This window comes from Ursus maritimus, unplaced genomic scaffold (genome assembly GCF_017311325.1).
Source record: "Ursus maritimus isolate PB19 unplaced genomic scaffold, ASM1731132v1 scaffold_14, whole genome shotgun sequence".
Lineage (NCBI taxonomy): Eukaryota > Metazoa > Chordata > Mammalia > Carnivora > Ursidae > Ursus > Ursus maritimus.
This window is the reverse complement of record NW_024423786.1, coordinates 50,281,737-50,298,048: the sequence shown is the minus strand read 5'-3', so window position 1 is coordinate 50,298,048 and position 16,312 is coordinate 50,281,737. Positions and strand designations below refer to the sequence as shown.

At 54.1% G+C, this 16,312-nt stretch overlaps 1 protein-coding gene across 1 annotated transcript in view; it reads right to left on the bottom strand.

Annotated features, from left to right (window-relative positions):
* Positions 1-2,101: 2,101 nt before the first annotated feature.
* The window catches only part of COL5A3 (collagen type V alpha 3 chain), a 35,747-nt gene continuing 21,536 nt past the window's right edge, over positions 2,102-16,312 (bottom strand). Inside the window, exons 39-67 of the mRNA XM_008708137.2 lie at positions 16,139-16,246; positions 15,876-15,965; positions 15,560-15,613; positions 14,657-14,764; positions 14,445-14,552; positions 14,304-14,357; positions 13,798-13,851; positions 13,063-13,170; positions 12,936-12,989; positions 12,682-12,735; positions 12,514-12,567; positions 12,326-12,379; positions 11,673-11,780; positions 11,003-11,056; positions 10,801-10,854; positions 10,447-10,500; positions 10,126-10,179; positions 9,852-9,959; positions 9,626-9,679; positions 9,015-9,068; positions 8,710-8,817; positions 8,400-8,453; positions 8,284-8,319; positions 7,785-7,838; positions 6,955-7,171; positions 6,761-6,873; positions 5,125-5,193; positions 3,160-3,399; positions 2,102-3,072 (exon numbers count right to left, since the gene is read on the bottom strand). Of these exons, the coding sequence (XP_008706359.2) occupies positions 2,926-3,072; positions 3,160-3,399; positions 5,125-5,193; positions 6,761-6,873; positions 6,955-7,171; positions 7,785-7,838; positions 8,284-8,319; positions 8,400-8,453; positions 8,710-8,817; positions 9,015-9,068; positions 9,626-9,679; positions 9,852-9,959; positions 10,126-10,179; positions 10,447-10,500; positions 10,801-10,854; positions 11,003-11,056; positions 11,673-11,780; positions 12,326-12,379; positions 12,514-12,567; positions 12,682-12,735; positions 12,936-12,989; positions 13,063-13,170; positions 13,798-13,851; positions 14,304-14,357; positions 14,445-14,552; positions 14,657-14,764; positions 15,560-15,613; positions 15,876-15,965; positions 16,139-16,246 (2,478 nt within the window). The 3' untranslated portion in view covers positions 2,102-2,925. The remainder of the gene's footprint in view (positions 3,073-3,159; positions 3,400-5,124; positions 5,194-6,760; positions 6,874-6,954; positions 7,172-7,784; positions 7,839-8,283; positions 8,320-8,399; positions 8,454-8,709; positions 8,818-9,014; positions 9,069-9,625; positions 9,680-9,851; positions 9,960-10,125; positions 10,180-10,446; positions 10,501-10,800; positions 10,855-11,002; positions 11,057-11,672; positions 11,781-12,325; positions 12,380-12,513; positions 12,568-12,681; positions 12,736-12,935; positions 12,990-13,062; positions 13,171-13,797; positions 13,852-14,303; positions 14,358-14,444; positions 14,553-14,656; positions 14,765-15,559; positions 15,614-15,875; positions 15,966-16,138; positions 16,247-16,312) is intronic.

The following is a 16,312-nucleotide window of genomic DNA, read 5'->3' as shown; positions in this document are numbered from 1 at the left end:
GGCCTGGGTGTACATTTGGGTTGATAGAACAGTGTGGAAAAATCAGCAAAAGCAACAAATCAGGAGAAGAGATAACCAAGGGAAACACCATCCCCTCAGGAGTCATCATCGGTATTTTAGGGTTTCTGGATTCTTCACTGTGTGGGGGATAGTTCCTTAAATTTCATATGGCTTTTCCTCTCATCCTTTAGGTCTCTCTGCGCAAATATTACCTCTTCAGTGAGATCTCTCCCAACCACCTTCTTTCAAATATCCACCACTCCATCACTCTGTATCTTGTTTGATTTTCCTAAAATACACTACATAGCTATGTTTGTCTATTCTCTATCTCCCTCAGGAGTAGTTTGCAACAGCGCATGGCACTGAGTAAACCGTCAAGAGAATGAAACAAGTGAATGAGTAAGTGAATGAAAGAGTAAATGCATCAATCAACCCCTGAGCCCCAACGTTCTTCATAGAGTTAGGACCCAGTAATGTTTGGACAAGCATTCAGATGGCCTTATGCGACCTGGTGGCAGAGGTAGTAGGGTAAGCCCTGGCTCTTGGGGAGACAATTCACCCCAACCTGAAACCTATAACTACCCAATCCCACCTGACCCAACTCAACTCTCACCAGCCCTCCCTCACTCCTAACACAACTCAATTTGGCAATGTCCATCAACTGATAAATGGATAAACAAAATGTGATATATTCAGACAATGGAATATGCTTCAACAATAAACAGGAATGAAGTACTGATACATGCTGCAACATGAACCTTGAACCGTTATGCTAAGTGAGAGCAGCTAGATCCAAAGGGCCATATATTATATGATTCCATTTATATGAAATATCCAGGATGGGCAAATACAAAGAGACAGAAATATTAGTGGTTGTCTACCACTCAGAGGTTTGGGGGAAATGGAAAGTGACTGCTAATGGATATGGGATTTTTTTGAGGTGGTGAAAATGTTCCTAAATTGATTGTGGTGAGGGTTGCACAAGTCTGTGAATATACTGAAAACCATTTAATTGTATACTTTAAATGGGTGAATTACATGGTAAGTGAATTACATCTCAATAAATCTATTTAAAAGAAAACCTCAACCCAACATCTAACCCCCAATTCAAGCCACCTCAAACCCAAGTCTCATCTTAACTGATGCCATCTTGACTTACCAAACTGCCAATCCCCACTCCCCATTCATAGCAACCCATACTTACCTCTACTCCATTCATCCTACTTCCCAAGTCAACCCTCGTTCATGTCAATCCAACATCTAATTCCAAATCCCGACCTCAATCCACTGATTGCCCAACCTCCAACTCAGTAGATCCCATCATTAATCCACAACCTCGAACTCTTTCAACTCACTTCAAACCAACCTCCAATCGACTCATCTTCAGTCCGTTTTTAACATAACTCACCCAACCCATACCCCCCAATATCCAGCTCACCTCAAGGCTCCCCTTCTGAGTTCTCCCTACTCCCAATTCATCTCCTGAACTGCCACCCGGAAGTTTCACCTCTAGTCATTTTATCTCAAACCCAAACCATGTCCCATATCACCTCTTGATCCATTCCTTCATCCTCAGCTCAGCCAATGACTCCAGGACTAATCAAGGTCAGCATGGAGATCTAGCTATTCTCTCTCCCTCTTCTTCTCCCTCCCTCCCTCTTTCTTTTTCAAAGTTTGAGGTCTTCCTAAAAGGTTCACAATTTTTTCCAGCTTTATTAACGTAGAATTGACATATGATATCGTGTAAGTCTAAGACATACAACCTGTTGATTTGATACACTTGTATATTGCAAAATGATTACCACCATAGCATTAGCTAACACCTGCATCACATCACATAATTACCATTTCTTTTTTATGGTGAAAACATTTAAGATCTCTCTTAGCGATCTGGTGATTTTCAACTTTTCTTCTAGGGGCCTGAATTGGTTTAAACAGACCCAACGTCTCCAGTGAGTACCATTATAATTGGATGCCCCCACCTCCCAAAGCCACCTCTACCAAAAGACACAATTAAGACAGGTGGTGGCAGATACCTCAGGTGAGACAAGAGCCTGACCTTAAGAAAGATTTAACCAGCACTAGATGAAAGACACAGGGACACAGTTCACTGGTTTATTCTCAGACTTGAGATGCCAAATATGCCCTATGGCCCTGGAGGGGTAGTGATCATGCTAGAATTTCTCTTATCATATCCCAGCCTTCCCTAAGGAGGAAGCAGATTAAATATACAACAGAGGGGATTTTCCCTTTTAATCCAGACCCAGGTATAAATAGGGCAGCACCATTAGGATCCTGATTCACCCCCACCATCTTGGCCCCCATCCCACCTGGCATGGCAAGGTGCATTTGGGGAGATATGGGTGGGAGGCAGTATTCAGAGCTGGGCTGAGGCAGCAGAAGGAGTACACAGCTCAGTCCAGGGAAGTCCCACTTCCCTCTGTAGTCTGACTTCAGTTCCTTCACTGTGAACCCACCTGAAAATAGAATGAGTGAAGGGGTCCCAGCCTGGGATCAGGAGACATCCAGTGCTTAACTATTGGAAAGGGGAGCACCACAGGGTGCTGAGAGCACTGCCCAGGGAATGGGGAGGCAAGTGTGGGGCCATTCATCAGCTCTGAGTTAGAAGTTCACTGCATGGGGCACCAGGGGTGGGGAGTTGAGGGTTGGGTGGGCATAGAGGGGAGAAAGAGCCAGACTACAGTATGTCAGCTGTGGTGCAATGAGGAGGAAGCCGGACTCTTGGGCCAGGGGTATGCAGCTCCCAGCCCCCTGGAATGGAGAAGGAATATTGCTTGACCATGAGGAGCAGACTCTCCCCTGGCTCCACAGTCACAGGAGACGATAAATATGATGGCTTCAAAGCCTCAGCACCAAAAGTGCCCCGTCTGGGGCTCCCTCAATGTCCCTCCCACCCCGAGACTCTCAGCTGCTAAAGCAGACAGGGCCCAGTTCAAACCCAAACTTCTGGTTGGTCTGGCCAAAGTCAGTAGCAGCCACGTCCCACAGAGGCAGAAAGCCCACTCGGGAAGAGCTGAACTCCAAGAGGGTCTTCGTCTGTCCCTTCCGGAGCTGACCGCAGGAAGACAGAATGGCGAGTTAGTAGGAGGACAGCCAAGGCCTCTCCCCACTCTGGCCAGCCCCTGCCCCTCCCCTTACCCGGCAGCCATCATAGGGGACAGTGATGGTGGCTGCTGCCATCTGGTTGAAAGACAGCTCTTCTCCGTTGGCTCCAAGGAAGCGGAGGGAGCGGCTGTGGTCCCCTGCAGCTTCGTCCAACCAGGCAGCAGAGTTCTGGCAGGAGTAGGTGAAGCTCTGGCGGGCCGTGGCACTCAGCAACTTCAGGAAGGTCATCTGGACCACACTCACCGGGGACCCATCAGCATCCACGTAGGAGAACTGGGGGTGGAACAAAGCAGGAGATGAGGGTGCCCCATTCACCCCTACTCTCCCAGGCTCTAAATCCCCTGGCGGACCTGCCACCCCTGTCCCGTCCCCTTCTTTGGGTGGCCCCACCAGCCATCCAGCACCCATGGATCCCTTGCAACTCCTAGGCACCCGGGGCTACTGAGCACTTGAAATGCACTCAAGGAGGTAGAAACTGCTTTAAATTTTAATTAATTGTTTAATTTAAAATTATTTGATTATTTTGTTTTACTTTATTTAAGTCATAACTAATAATTGAACCTCAATCCAGTTATCAGGAAACTTAGGTGTGGAACAACTTGAGTGTGTCAATCTACCTTTTCAGCTGCAGATTTTATGAAATCTAAGTATGGATCAAGAACTTCCAATGAAATTTAGTATCCAAATTACGACGTGCTATAAATGTAAAATATGCATCAGACTCTGCAGAATTCGTAGGGAAGAAATTTAAAATGCCTCAGTAACCTTTATATTGCTATGACATTCTTTAAGATGCACTGGGTCAAACGGTCAAATAAAATATATTATTAACATATCATGGGCTTGAGATAACTGGCTGGGTAATACGTCTCTTCTGGCTTTCTTCTCTTCTCTTCTCTGTATCACTTGCATGTTCCCCAATTGATGTTTTCTGGAATCACCTCCCAGATAAAATACCTGCAACTGAGTCTTTGTTGAAGGGTCTGTTTTGGGGGAACCCAAGCCAAGATACCCCCACATGATATTATAGTTTTGTTTCTTTGGTTATTGTCTGCCTGTTTCCTTGGTTATGTTCCTGGTAGAGTATCAACTTCATGAAGTCAGGAGCTGTGTTTTATTTGCTGCTACATTCCCGGTGCTGGGCACATACAAATATGTTACATAAACAAATTCCAAACTGAACCCAAGATACCCCACCCATCAAGGCTGTTCTCATTTACATATCTCAGAATCCCCCCCAGGAACCAGCCCACCAACACTCTCCTCCCTGCCCTCCATCTCATCAATGACTAGGTCCTACTGACTTCGTTCCTAGATGTTCCATGCCATGCCCTCCTCCCCACCCCCACAGCACCAGCCCCAGCCTGGACCACCTCTTCACTCTCCTGGGCCAACATACCAGTCTCTTCCACCCCACCCCACCTCACCAGTCCTGGAGGCACCTTTCTAACAGAGAAATTAGATTCGGGTCTTTCCCTCACTTAAACACATTCCATGGCTCCCCGCTTCTCACAGGTCTTTCTGTGGGAGGTAGGTCTAGCCCTCACTTAACTCCCCTGCCCCCTTTCTTACCATATTCCCCTTCAACACTTACTAGAGCAGAGCAAGTGGTTTTCTCTTGAAATTCACCAGATCCTCTTTTAACTCTGGGCCTTTGTGTATGCGGTTCCCTCTGCCTGCAACACTTTTTCTTGTCCTCCCTTACTTGCTGACCCAGCTCACTGTTCACACCTCAGCAGATCTGTGACTGCTACCAGGAAGGCTCTGATACAGCCAGCACTGCCTCTGGATTTCCACCAAACCCTGCACCTCCCCCATCACACATCTGATGCTGCACCCTCCCCCCAAACCGCCCCCCCCACCAAGCCTGCAATCACCATGGAGGCAGGGGTGAGTCTCCCCTGTTCCTTTCACCCCTCGGAGCCCCTCCTCCCACTCCCCTGCACCAGTTCCCACCAGTTTTCATACTATCCCCTACCTCAGCTTCCAGCAACTCACCTTCTTCCCTCGGCGAAATGTGCTATACCAGTTTCCTGGCTTTTCCCTGGACCAGGAGGCCATTTTTACCTGGGGATGGAAGGGGGTAGTCAAGCGTGGAAGATGCCTGGGTGCCTGCAAGGTCTTTCCTGCATTTACCTCCCCACACTGGAAGTTGTAGACTGTATACCCAGGACTCTTGGGCTGGTCTCTGGCCATGGAGGTGAGTCCAACGAGGGACTGGGGGTCCCCGCCCTCTGAGGCAGCCCTCAACCAATGACTGACAAGAGTTGGTGGAGAAATGCCCAGCTCCCTCTCCCGCCGGGCGGGACAACCGGGCGGGACAACCGCAGCTCCACACTGTCTCCGGTGTCCTGGATGTCCCCCAGTAGAATTGAGCCTTTAGTGCCCAATGGTGACATTTTAATCCTCATTGGCCACCTCCCCTCTCACCTCCTCCCTCTGCTCTCCTGGTGCCTCATGAGATCACCTCCTAAATCAATGACCTGCCCTCAAATCCTTGTCTCAGGGTCTGTGTCTGGGGAACCCACACCTGGGTCACTCCTCAGTCCCCTCCCCAGGGCCTCTGGGCAGGAGGAAGGTTAGCTGGTGAGAGCAGCTCAGGCTTCAGGTACCAGCAACTGTTTCGAGGTCAAGTCCTCCAAGACTTGGGGGTCTGAGCTTGTTTAAATTCCCATCGGGGCTGGAGGGTTGAGCTCCCACTAAACCAGGGCTCTGACCAGTCAAAAACAACAATCAGCAGCAAGAAGGACATCACCGTGCATTTCTGCAGGCTCTGTGCGGGCAGCAGTCTCACCGGCGGTGGAAGACTTAGCACAGCACCGCACACAGTCAGTGCTTTGTCAGTGCTCCCAACACCTGCATCAACGCCTCCACTGTACAACCATCCCAAGGCAGATACTTTCTTGGGCCCCATTTTACAGATGAGCAAAACTGAGGTGACATCTCTATTCCAACCCAGGGTTCTAGAGCTGGCGCTGCTGGCCCGCTGCCCTCCGCTGCTGAGCCTGGTGCTTGGTGGGGGAGGCTGGGAGGCTCAAGGCCCCCTGACGGAGGACCCCAGTATTCCTGGGAAGCTAGGTGGTCTCACCTCCCAACCCACAGCCTGAAAGGCAATGAGTCCGTGGGCTGATGAGACAGAGGGCAGAGGCTGGTTAAGGGCTGGGTCTCTGGAGCCAGCCAGCCTTGGGGTAATCCCATCACTTCTCTGTGCCTTAGTTTCCCTCTCTGGGGACGACGGCACCTGCACCCCACACCAGGTGGCTGGGACTCAGTGCTAATGCAGCTAAGTGCTTAGAACAGCCTGGCACGCTACACCCTATTTGAAGGTTTGCCACCATTTCCGCTGTCTTTACTAGATTTTTTGGTCTACCTTGCCTCATAGGCTCCACAAAAGCAGAGTTTTGTTTCATTTTGTTTCTCAATTCTCTGCTGGAGTCCTAGCCCTTCATAGGACTTGGCATACAGCAGGTGCTCAACAAATGTTGGTTGAAGGAGGGTAAGGTCCCAGACAAAGCCTGGTGTGTGCATTGTGCAGGGAGGGGAGGCAGGGGATAACCTTTGGTGGCACAGGGGGTGGGGTGGGGTTGAGATGGTTTCGCAAACCCCCTCTCTCCCTCTTCCTCCAGGCACTCACCATCTCAAACTTCTTGTCAGGATAGAGGCAGGTCTCTCCTCCCGCCGTGAAGTTGCAGAAAACCCTGAGCGAGTCCCTCGCACAGCCCTGGTTGGGGTCAATCCAGTACTCCCCTGCGGCAGGGCCAGGTGGGTGAGTGAGCGGGGGCAGGACTCCACAGGCTTCCTGCCCACCCGGCCAGGAAAGGACCTCACCATCAGGCAGGTGTGGGTGGTTGCGGTGCAGCTCACTGCACACGAGGCCCGGGCGCTCAGCCGTGCCCGGGGGGCGCCGCATCTGCTCCAGCTCAAAGCTCAGCGACGTGAGTGAGGCCAGCACCTCCTCCAGGCCGCCCTCCGGGGCCTCTAGTGTCCCTGGGCCTGGGAGAGAGCGCCGGCGCCTGCGCAGCCCGTGCAGCTCAGTGGAGGGACCCTGAGCAGGGGTGGGGACGGAGGAGAGGAGAGCAGAGATGCAGGAGGAGAGACAGGAAGAGAGACAAGCAAAGATGAGAGAGACATGGGAGGTAAAGAGACACGGGATCGGGGGTGGGGGTGATAAGAAAGGGCAGAGAGAGATACATGAAGGGGTGGGAGAGATAGAGAGGCAGACAGAGACAGAGACACACACAGGAGGGAGAGACAGAAAGACCCAGAGATGGGGAAAAGCCGAAGTAATAACACAACGAAAGAGAGATCCACGGGTGAGGCAAGGAAAGCAGAGAGAGAGAGAGAGCGCAGGAGAGAGAGAAATGGAGACAAAACAGTGGAACAAGTATTTGGAATAGAGACAGCAAAGGGCCAGGAGAGATGAAGAGATGGAGAGAGACGGAGAGAGATGAGGGCAGAGACAGAGACGAACAAGACAAGACCCAGTCAGAGCCCCCTGGGTGTCCCCCTAAACCCCCAACACAGCCCAGAGCCTCCTTCAGCTTTCAAGGCACCCCCCACCCCACCTGCATGCCCTGAACACCTACTGTGTGCCCGACCCAGTTCTGGGCACTAGGGGACCCAGTGGGACACTCCAAAATACTCCCTGGGGAACTTACCGGGGGGCCGGGGGGGCCAGGGGGGCCAGCGTCACCACGGGGACCAAAGGATCCCTGTAGGGAGAAGTCACTTGGGAGTGAACTCTGTCTATGGAGACCCCTTCCTGCCAACACACACACTCATACTCTCACACTCTCAAACTCAGACACACACACAGCACTGGGGAGAGACATGGACTGTTTAGCACCAAGTATAAAACGCACATTTTCTTTCCATATTTTAACATCTCTGAAATCAACATCTTAACATCTTTGGCAAATCTTAGCTTCCTTGTCAAAACTGCTTTCGTTCATAGTCGTTTCTAAAATAATGGCGCATCTTACAATTGATGGCATCTTAGATTTGATAAAATACAATGGTAGGTGTTGAATAAATATCCATTGAATGTGTGATTGATTGAAAAAATAAACGAATGAGTGCAAAGGCACGGAGGGTGTGGTGAAGTTGAAGGGGGTGGGAAGGCGGGATGTGGGAGCCCAAGGGACAGCATATACTCACCGGGGACCCCTTGGAGCCTTTCTGTCCCAGAGGACCCTGTGGGGTGGAGACAGGGAGGGCTGGAGTCCCAGCTGGCCCAGCACGGTGACCCCACCCCACAAACCCCTCTTACTCACCGCCACACCTGGGGGCCCAGGGTGGCCCAGAGAGCCGATGGGACCGGGGGGACCCTGAAGAAAGGACATCAAGGTCATCATTGATGGGGTTCATTCCCAAACAAGCCTCTAGTCCCCTCAAAAGAACAAGCCACAGACACAGCCTCCAACCTGCAAATCCCCAGATAGAGCCCCCCATTTTCCCCAGACACAATCCCTACCACTCTAGACCCGGGCTTCCCAAATGCACACAGTCTCCAAATAAGCCCCAGTTCTGCCTACCCACCCATCCCTTCCTCTGAACATTCTTCCCACTGGGGATAGAACTCACAGGTTCTCCCTGGGGGCCAGGGGGGCCCTGCACGCCTGGCAACCCCTGATCCCCTTTCTCACCAGCTTCCCCAGGGGGGCCAATGAGGCCAATTAATCCAATGTGGCCCTAGAAGACAAGAGAGGCACATATGGGGAAAGAAATATGGTGGGGGGAATGTTGGTGGACTTCTCTTCTAGAGCCTTGGGGTAATAAGTATGTGAGCAGAGGAAACCCCAACCTGCCAGCCCTCTGGCCAGGGAGGGAGGTAAAGGTGGAGGAGAGGGAGATAATTGGGGGAGAATAATGGAAGGACATATCCTTACCTTTTCCCCCTTGAGGCCAGCATCTCCCTTCAATCCTGGAAGGCCAGAGGGCCCCTGGAAGGAGGGTGAGGCTCAGTGAGTGAGTCTCAAATATGAAATCTCAAGGTTCATGTGGGTGACTTGGGGGATGGTCAAATGGGAAATTACCCAGATTTCAAGTTGGACCTACCAGGGATATGGTCATGGGGATGGTCAGGAGAGAGGAGAGATGACAAGGGATACCAAAGGGGTTGGAGCATGGCCAATAGGAATGGTCAGTGGTCAGGATCAGTGTCGGGGGGGGGGGGGGGGTCAGTGTCGACTAGCAAGATAGATGCTCAGTTTGGCCTATCAAGATGGAGGGTCCCTGTGGTCAGTATAAGCCACCAAGAGGGAGGGTCGGTGTGGATGATCAGTGTAGACCATCAGGATGGAGGGTCAGGGTGGTTAGTCAGTGTAGACCATCAGGATAAGCAGTCAGAAGAGATGGGGAGCACAGACGGTCAGGGTGGACTGTCAGATGGACAGTCAGTGAGGGGTCAGCCTGCGCCAGCACCCACGGTCACCAGACAGCCCTGGACGCCCAGTGTGGTTCTCAGTGCCAGGGTATCAGGGACAAAGAAGTCTCTTACCAGGGGTCCAGGAGGGCCCATCTGTCCAGGAGGTCCCAGCAGGCCTGGTTCACCCTAGGACGAGGTAGAGCATGGGGAGGCTGCCCTCAGCCAGAACTCAGTGTGGATACTGCCAACCCCGGCCCCAGGGTCAGCCACTCCAGATTTGGGTGAGAAAGTATAAGGTAGGAGCTCACCGCCAGGGCCTGATCCCACCCCGCCCCGTCCTTGTTCCCACCCCACTCACCACAGGGCCAGGGATCCCTCGAAGACCCTCAGGCCCCACACGTCCAGGGGGTCCTCGAGCCCCCACTGGGCCTGTCATTCCTGGGGGTCCATCAGGACCTGGCTCCCCCTGACAGACCAGGGCAAGGGAAGACCAGAGTCAGAGGGAAGCTTTCTCCTGACCTCCAAGTCAAGAACCATCAGGGAGGGGGAGGGAATTGGGACACCCATTTTGATGGCCCAACTGCTGGTCAAACATCAGCACAGGGACCCTTCCCCGGGCAGGGGGTACTCACTTTAGCCCCTTTCTCCCCTTCTCTGCCTTCTTGACCCATGCGGCCTGAGGGACCCTGAGGAGGGAAAGAGTATGTGTGTGTGGGGGGGGGTCTTTGGGGGTGAGGGGGTACCTGTTGAGGTGAAGGGGTCTTTGGGGGTTATGGAGGCTTATGGGGGTTAGGGGGGGCCTGTGGGGGTTGGGAGGCCTGTGGAGGTTAGGAGGGCTTGTAGGGTTAGGGAGGCCTGTGGGGGTTGGGGGGCCTATGGAGGTGAATGGGGGCCTGTGGAGATGGGTGGGGCAAGGATGGAGCCAGGACAGCCAGAAGGCAGGTCTCACTTACCCTCTTGCCAGGAGGCCCAGGGGGGCCAGGTTCCCCAGAAGCTCCAGGTGGACCCTATGGATATATAACAGCACCAGGACAGTATTAGTTCGTGTTGGTCGAGCATGACTGTGCTTCAGGATGCCTCTGATCCAGACAGCCTTCCCCAGACATCATGCCAACACCAGCCATCTCCCACCTCCTCACTGAAGCCGCTCACGTTCACGGTGAAGCCCCAGAAGGCAAAGCAAGTGCATCTACGGGGGTCCTGCACACCTCATCCACCAACTCCGCTGGCCCCCCAGCTCCCCCAGTTCACCCACTCACCCGCCCTAACCCCCCTGCCAGCACCGCGTCCTCTGCTCCCCCACTCACCGGTCCCCCCACATCACCAGGGTCTCCCTTCTCTCCTGGGGAGCCATCGATACCCTGTGGGGCGGGCAGGGGTCATGGAGGCACTCGAGAATTTGGGGAGAAACATGGGGAAATGTGCCCACCTTGCCCAAGTCTGTGGAGGGTGGGGAGATGGGGACAGAATTAGGAATATGTGGGGGCTTGTGGAGGGGGTCACACCCACCGAAACTCCAGGATCTCCGGGGGGTCCTAGATCTCCTGGAAGCCCAGTGGGGCCCTGGAAGATAGAATGAGGAATAGTCACCTCTCTGAATTATCGGGCATTCATTCATTTGACAAATGAACTGCCCCAGGGCACAGCTTGGGCTGCTGAGGTTACACTAGTGAACAAAACACAAGATCCGTGCCCTGGGCAAGTGAACGTTCTAGAGTCTGATGTGTACAGGTGCTGAGCTAAGCACAGGACATGCATCATCTCACTTTGTCCTCCAGGCGCCTCCCAGCTCAGGACTCACAGATAGGACTGACCCTCAGAAAAGCGGTCAGATCCAACTTGAGATTCCATAGACCCTGAAGCCCTCCCACCCCACCCCAAGCCCCACCGCGATGGTGGGAGGGTCTCAACCTCCGCCCTAAGGCCAATCCCACATCAGCCCCAACTCTGGGCATCAATCTCAACCACTGCAACATTTTCAGATTGATTCGTGTGGGAGCAAGCTGCACCCCATACAGTGACAGGCCACCATCCACTCGTTCAGTGTTCAGCCACGTTCTGGGTTGCTCGGGGAATCAGCACATTGGAGGAGGAACCCCTCACTAAATGTTGGGGAGCAGGTTCAAGTGGACACAAGTGTCCCTCCCCGATCTCTGCCTCCACTTCTCCTGGGACTCACCACGTTCCCTTTGGCTCCATCCTCTCCAGGGGGGCCTTTCTTGCCCGGGGGTCCAGCAGCCCCAGATGGGCCTGAGTCACCCTTTTCACCAATTTCTCCCTTGGGCCCCTTTGCAGAAACAGAGGTCAGAGGTAAGAATAGCCTGGACTCTTCAAAGGTCAAGAGCTAGTATCCCTGGCCTCAGGAATCTGGGTGGTCTTCTGGGACTTTCCTGGGGTCAGGGGCCAGAGGAGCCTAGACTGTCCAAGGGTCAGAGGTCGAAGGGATCTAGGATTTATTGGAGTCAGGGGCCAGGATGTTCCAGTTGCTCAGAGATCGTGACTAAGGTTGGTCTAGCCCAGATACCACACTGGAGTGAATTAGGAAAGGGGATCCCTCTGGGAAATTCATGCCCCACTCCGGGTTCATGGTTTGGATCTGAACCCCCACCTGCACCCTCAGCCGCACACCCTCCTGTAGGGGTACAACCAGAAGAACTCTATGTAGCACCCCTATCTGAGACCTTCCAGGGCTCTGTCATCAAGATAACTGAGGACACCCATAGGTCCTGGGTCAATGGCTTACACAGGCCTGCCCACAGTCAGGGTGCCCCGAGATGCCCAGGGGTTATGGGTTCCCTGAGATGGGTGCAGGGGTAGGACACAGTCACTCACAGGGATGCCTGGGGTTCCTGGGGGTCCTGGGTCTCCAGCCTCCCCTGGCTCACCCTGCAGGAGGCAAAGTCAGGGTAGGGATAGGTCCAATTATGAAGGACAGGGAGGAGCTCCCAGAACAGCCACCCCCAAGCAGGACTGGCTGTGCCTCCCCCACCCTAGGCAGCCCCCTGCCCCCTTTCTCTCACCTTCTCGCCCACAGCACCCGGCTGACCAACTCCCCCAGGCAGCCCTGGAGGACCCTGGAGAGACAGCAAGGGGTAGAAGTGGGACTGTGTGATCCCAACAGCCCCTTTTTGGGAAATGGAGGTTCCTACCTCTCAGGCATCCTGCCCCACCCCCCACCAAGTCCTCACCTCTGATCCACTGGGGCCATGGGGGCCCCTAGGTCCTGGAGCTCCATGGGGACCCTGTGGGACAGTCAGAATAGCATCCAGTGACCTCATGACTCCCCAAAGGCATCACTAACCACAAACACCATCCTTAATGCTGGTGACCGGCATCACTAAGGACAGTGTGCCCTGTGACACTGCTCCCCCAAAACTGATGTAATGGCCACCATCACTCTGCTATCCTCTTCCCCCTCCCACCTTCCCTAGGTTGTCCATACCATGGACCCTACGTCTCCAACCTCCCCTTTCTCTCCAGGAGGGCCTGGCAGCCCCTGTGGAAAAAAGAAGAAAGATTGGCGCACAGAGTGAAGGGAAAGAGGCCAACCCCCAAACTCAGGCACCCACCTGCAGGCCAGGAGGGCCAATCACCCCCACGAAGCCTCTCACTCCGTCATCTCCTTTCTGCCCAAAGAGGCCTGGTGGTCCCCGGCGTCCCTGAGCCCCATCTGCTCCCTGGGAGAAGGACAGAAGCGGGGCACAGTTAGGGTCTGGGTCAAGGGTTGGAGATAGGCTCAGGGTCAAAGTCAGGACTGAGGTTAAGGATTACAGTCAGGGTTGGGATTAAATTTGGAAAGGGTCAGGGTTGGACTTGGCACTGGGGGTGCAGGTTAAGGGTCAGAGTTTGGGAATTAAGTCAAGGGTTGAGTCAAAATTTTCATATGGGCATTGGGTGGTGAGTTGAGGTCAAGGTCATGATGGGGTTCAGATGGAATTTTGGGTTGAGTTTGAGGTTGGGACCAAGGTCAGATTCAAAGTTTGAGTTCAGGTTTGGGGTCAGCACTGGAGGGTGAGTCAGAGTTGGGGTTAGGGTAGGATGGGGTCAAGGTTCAGATTTGAAGATAAAGTTTGAATTGGGATTAAGGTTAAGGTCATGAGTAGGGTTAAGACTGGGCCTGTGAGGGCATTCAAGATTCAGAATGAGATTGGGATTGAGTCAGATTCTGGGGTGAGTTCCCGTTGGATGCCAGCATGGAGGGGTAGATCAGGGTTGGGGTTGAGTTTGGGTCTGGGTCATGGTGGAGAACACTGTCCCTTCCCATCTGGGATCTAGGGGATGGTCACAAAGCCAGGAGCACTCACCGGGGAGCCTGGGTGTCCCACAGGACCCCGTATGCCTGTTGGTCCAGGTGGGCCCTGGGGGAGGGAGCACAGCCAAAAAACACCTCAAGCTCAAGATTAGGAGGGCACTCAAGATGACAATCACTGCCTCCCACTCCACCCACCAGGAGGCAACAGCTGCTTTCCCCACAACCCTGTCTTCCTAGCAACCAACTGATGGGATCAGACACAGACATCGTCCTGAGCTTGGCTCGTCAGGACTTTTCCCCAGAAGTCCCTCCAGGGACTGAGCTGGCTGACAGACACTAGGCACTGTGGCTGAAGTCCTAGGGGGGAGCTGGGGATGTGATGCCTCAGAGCCATGCAGAGTCACAGACAGAGAAAATGATGCCACCAGGGAAAGGGAGAGAAGGGTGTAACCACCTCAGGACCCTCCCCATTTTCTCGGGGCCCCAGCTACCCACCCCATCCTTCACATCCTTCTGCCTTCCCCAGGACCACCTCCCTCCCTGGGGCCCCACACTCACCGCATCCCCTTTGTCGCCCTTGCTCCCTTTGTTACCAGGGGCACCCACTTCCCCCTGCAGAGGAAATAGGATGAGGGAGGACCAACTTGGACTCTCCTTACCCTGTGCCCCCCGAGTCCCTCTCTCTCCATGAACGCTCACCTTGTCCCCATCCTCGCCAGAAGGCCCAACAGCTCCAGGGGGTCCAGGAAGCCCCAGGGGCCCTGGGATCCCATCTTTGCCTGTGGGGCCAGGGGAGCCACGTTCGCCCTGATGGGGGAGTAGAAGGGGGGATGTCAGGGGCCAGGGCAGAGGGAAGGTCCTGGTATGGGGGTCCTAAGGATGCTTGAGGAATGTAGTGGGCAGGCACTCACCGGGGACCCCTTCTCGCCTGCAGGGCCAACAGGGCCTTGGCCTCCACTTTGGCCAGGAAGCCCAATGCCTCCTGCCGGGCCCAGTGGACCCCGCTCCCCAGGGGAGCCCTGAAAACAGGGGTGAAGGGTCAGGAAAAATAGCAGAAGTAGTTCTCACTGATAGAGGCCTTTCAAGCTGCCAGGCACTGAGCTGGGCAGATACCGGCATCTTATCCACTCTATTCCCTTCCCCACAGCAGCCGGAGGGAGACCTGAGTCAGGACACACACGTCCCCCTGCTCACAGCCTTCCATTCCAGCTCACTCAGGAAATGGGAAATCCTCCTGGTAGCCCACAGGCCCTGCACGACCTGCCCCATTACTTTCTGCCCTCTCTGCCTCCCACTCATACCCTTGCTCCCTTCCTTCCAGCCACAGAGGTCTCACTGCTTCCTCCAACATGCAGTGTACACTCCAGCCCCAGGGCCTTTGCACATGCTATCCCTCTGCCTGAAACAATCTTCCCCTATATATCCACATGGCTCCTTCTTCGGCTCCCTCAGGTCTCAGCTCAAATGTCACCTTCTCAGGAGGCCTTCCTTGACCAGCTCATTTCAACGGCTCTCTCCCTACTCTTCCTTCTCTGTGCTATTCATCACCACTGATTCCTTATCTCCCCAGCTAGAACATAAGCACCAGGAGAAAGAAGACATCATGCCATGATGTCTGGCATGCAGGTAAGTAAGTGTGGGACAGATCATCTCACAGATGGGGCCATGTTACAGATGAGAAAACAGGTCATGGGTGTGACCCAGGCCTGTTTGACACCCAAAATAGTGGACTTAATTATGGCAATGCCTAGCTTCCCAGATGCCCCAAGGCCCCTCCACCCTGCTTCCCACCCAGCAGATGGGGTTACACTTACGTTGGCTCCAACAGGGCCCAGGGGGCCTTTGTCACCCTTTAAACCAATAGGTCCCTGAGGGAGGAGATAATTCAGTCAAGAGATACCCAAGGGTGTGCCCAGGTCCTATCTTCCTCCTGGGGGCTCACAGTTCCCCCTTCTTCCTGGGCATTGAGGGTCAGGGGTCTATCTCCTCCAGGTCCCTCCTGCTGTCATTCCTTTACTTTCACGGTTGTCCCCACCCAGGATGCCAACACCATGTCCCTTCCCAGAGCCCCCCCCCCCTCCTTCTCTGCTTCACAGCCCAGACAGGTACATTGCTCCAAAGGATACTCACTGGGTCCCCAGGGGCTCCTTGGGGGCCAGGGAATCCCCTGGGTCCAGGTGGTCCTTCCTTTCCAAGGGGTCCCGGTGGTCCCAGGTCCCCCTGTAGGAGTGCAGAGGAGGAAGGTCAGGCTCCAGAGAAGGGGTGTTTCCTCCTAGTCTGTGAATCTGGGCCCCCTCCCCCATGGGGCTGATTCTGAGCCTCGGGGTAGCATGGGGTCATTGAGGAACCTTTAGGGCCACTCAGCTGAGATTTCCGAGGGGTCAGGGTCTCACCTTGACACCCTCTCTGCCTTCCAGGCCTGGAAGACCTTGTTCACCAGGAGGTCCAGGAGGGCCTGGGGGGCCCCTCTCACCCAGAGGTCCTGCTTCTCCTGTCTTTCCCTGAAGAGGAAGGAAGCTTATCTTGAATGGAGGTGGCCCTTTTGGCGGGGGGGGGGGGGGGGGGGG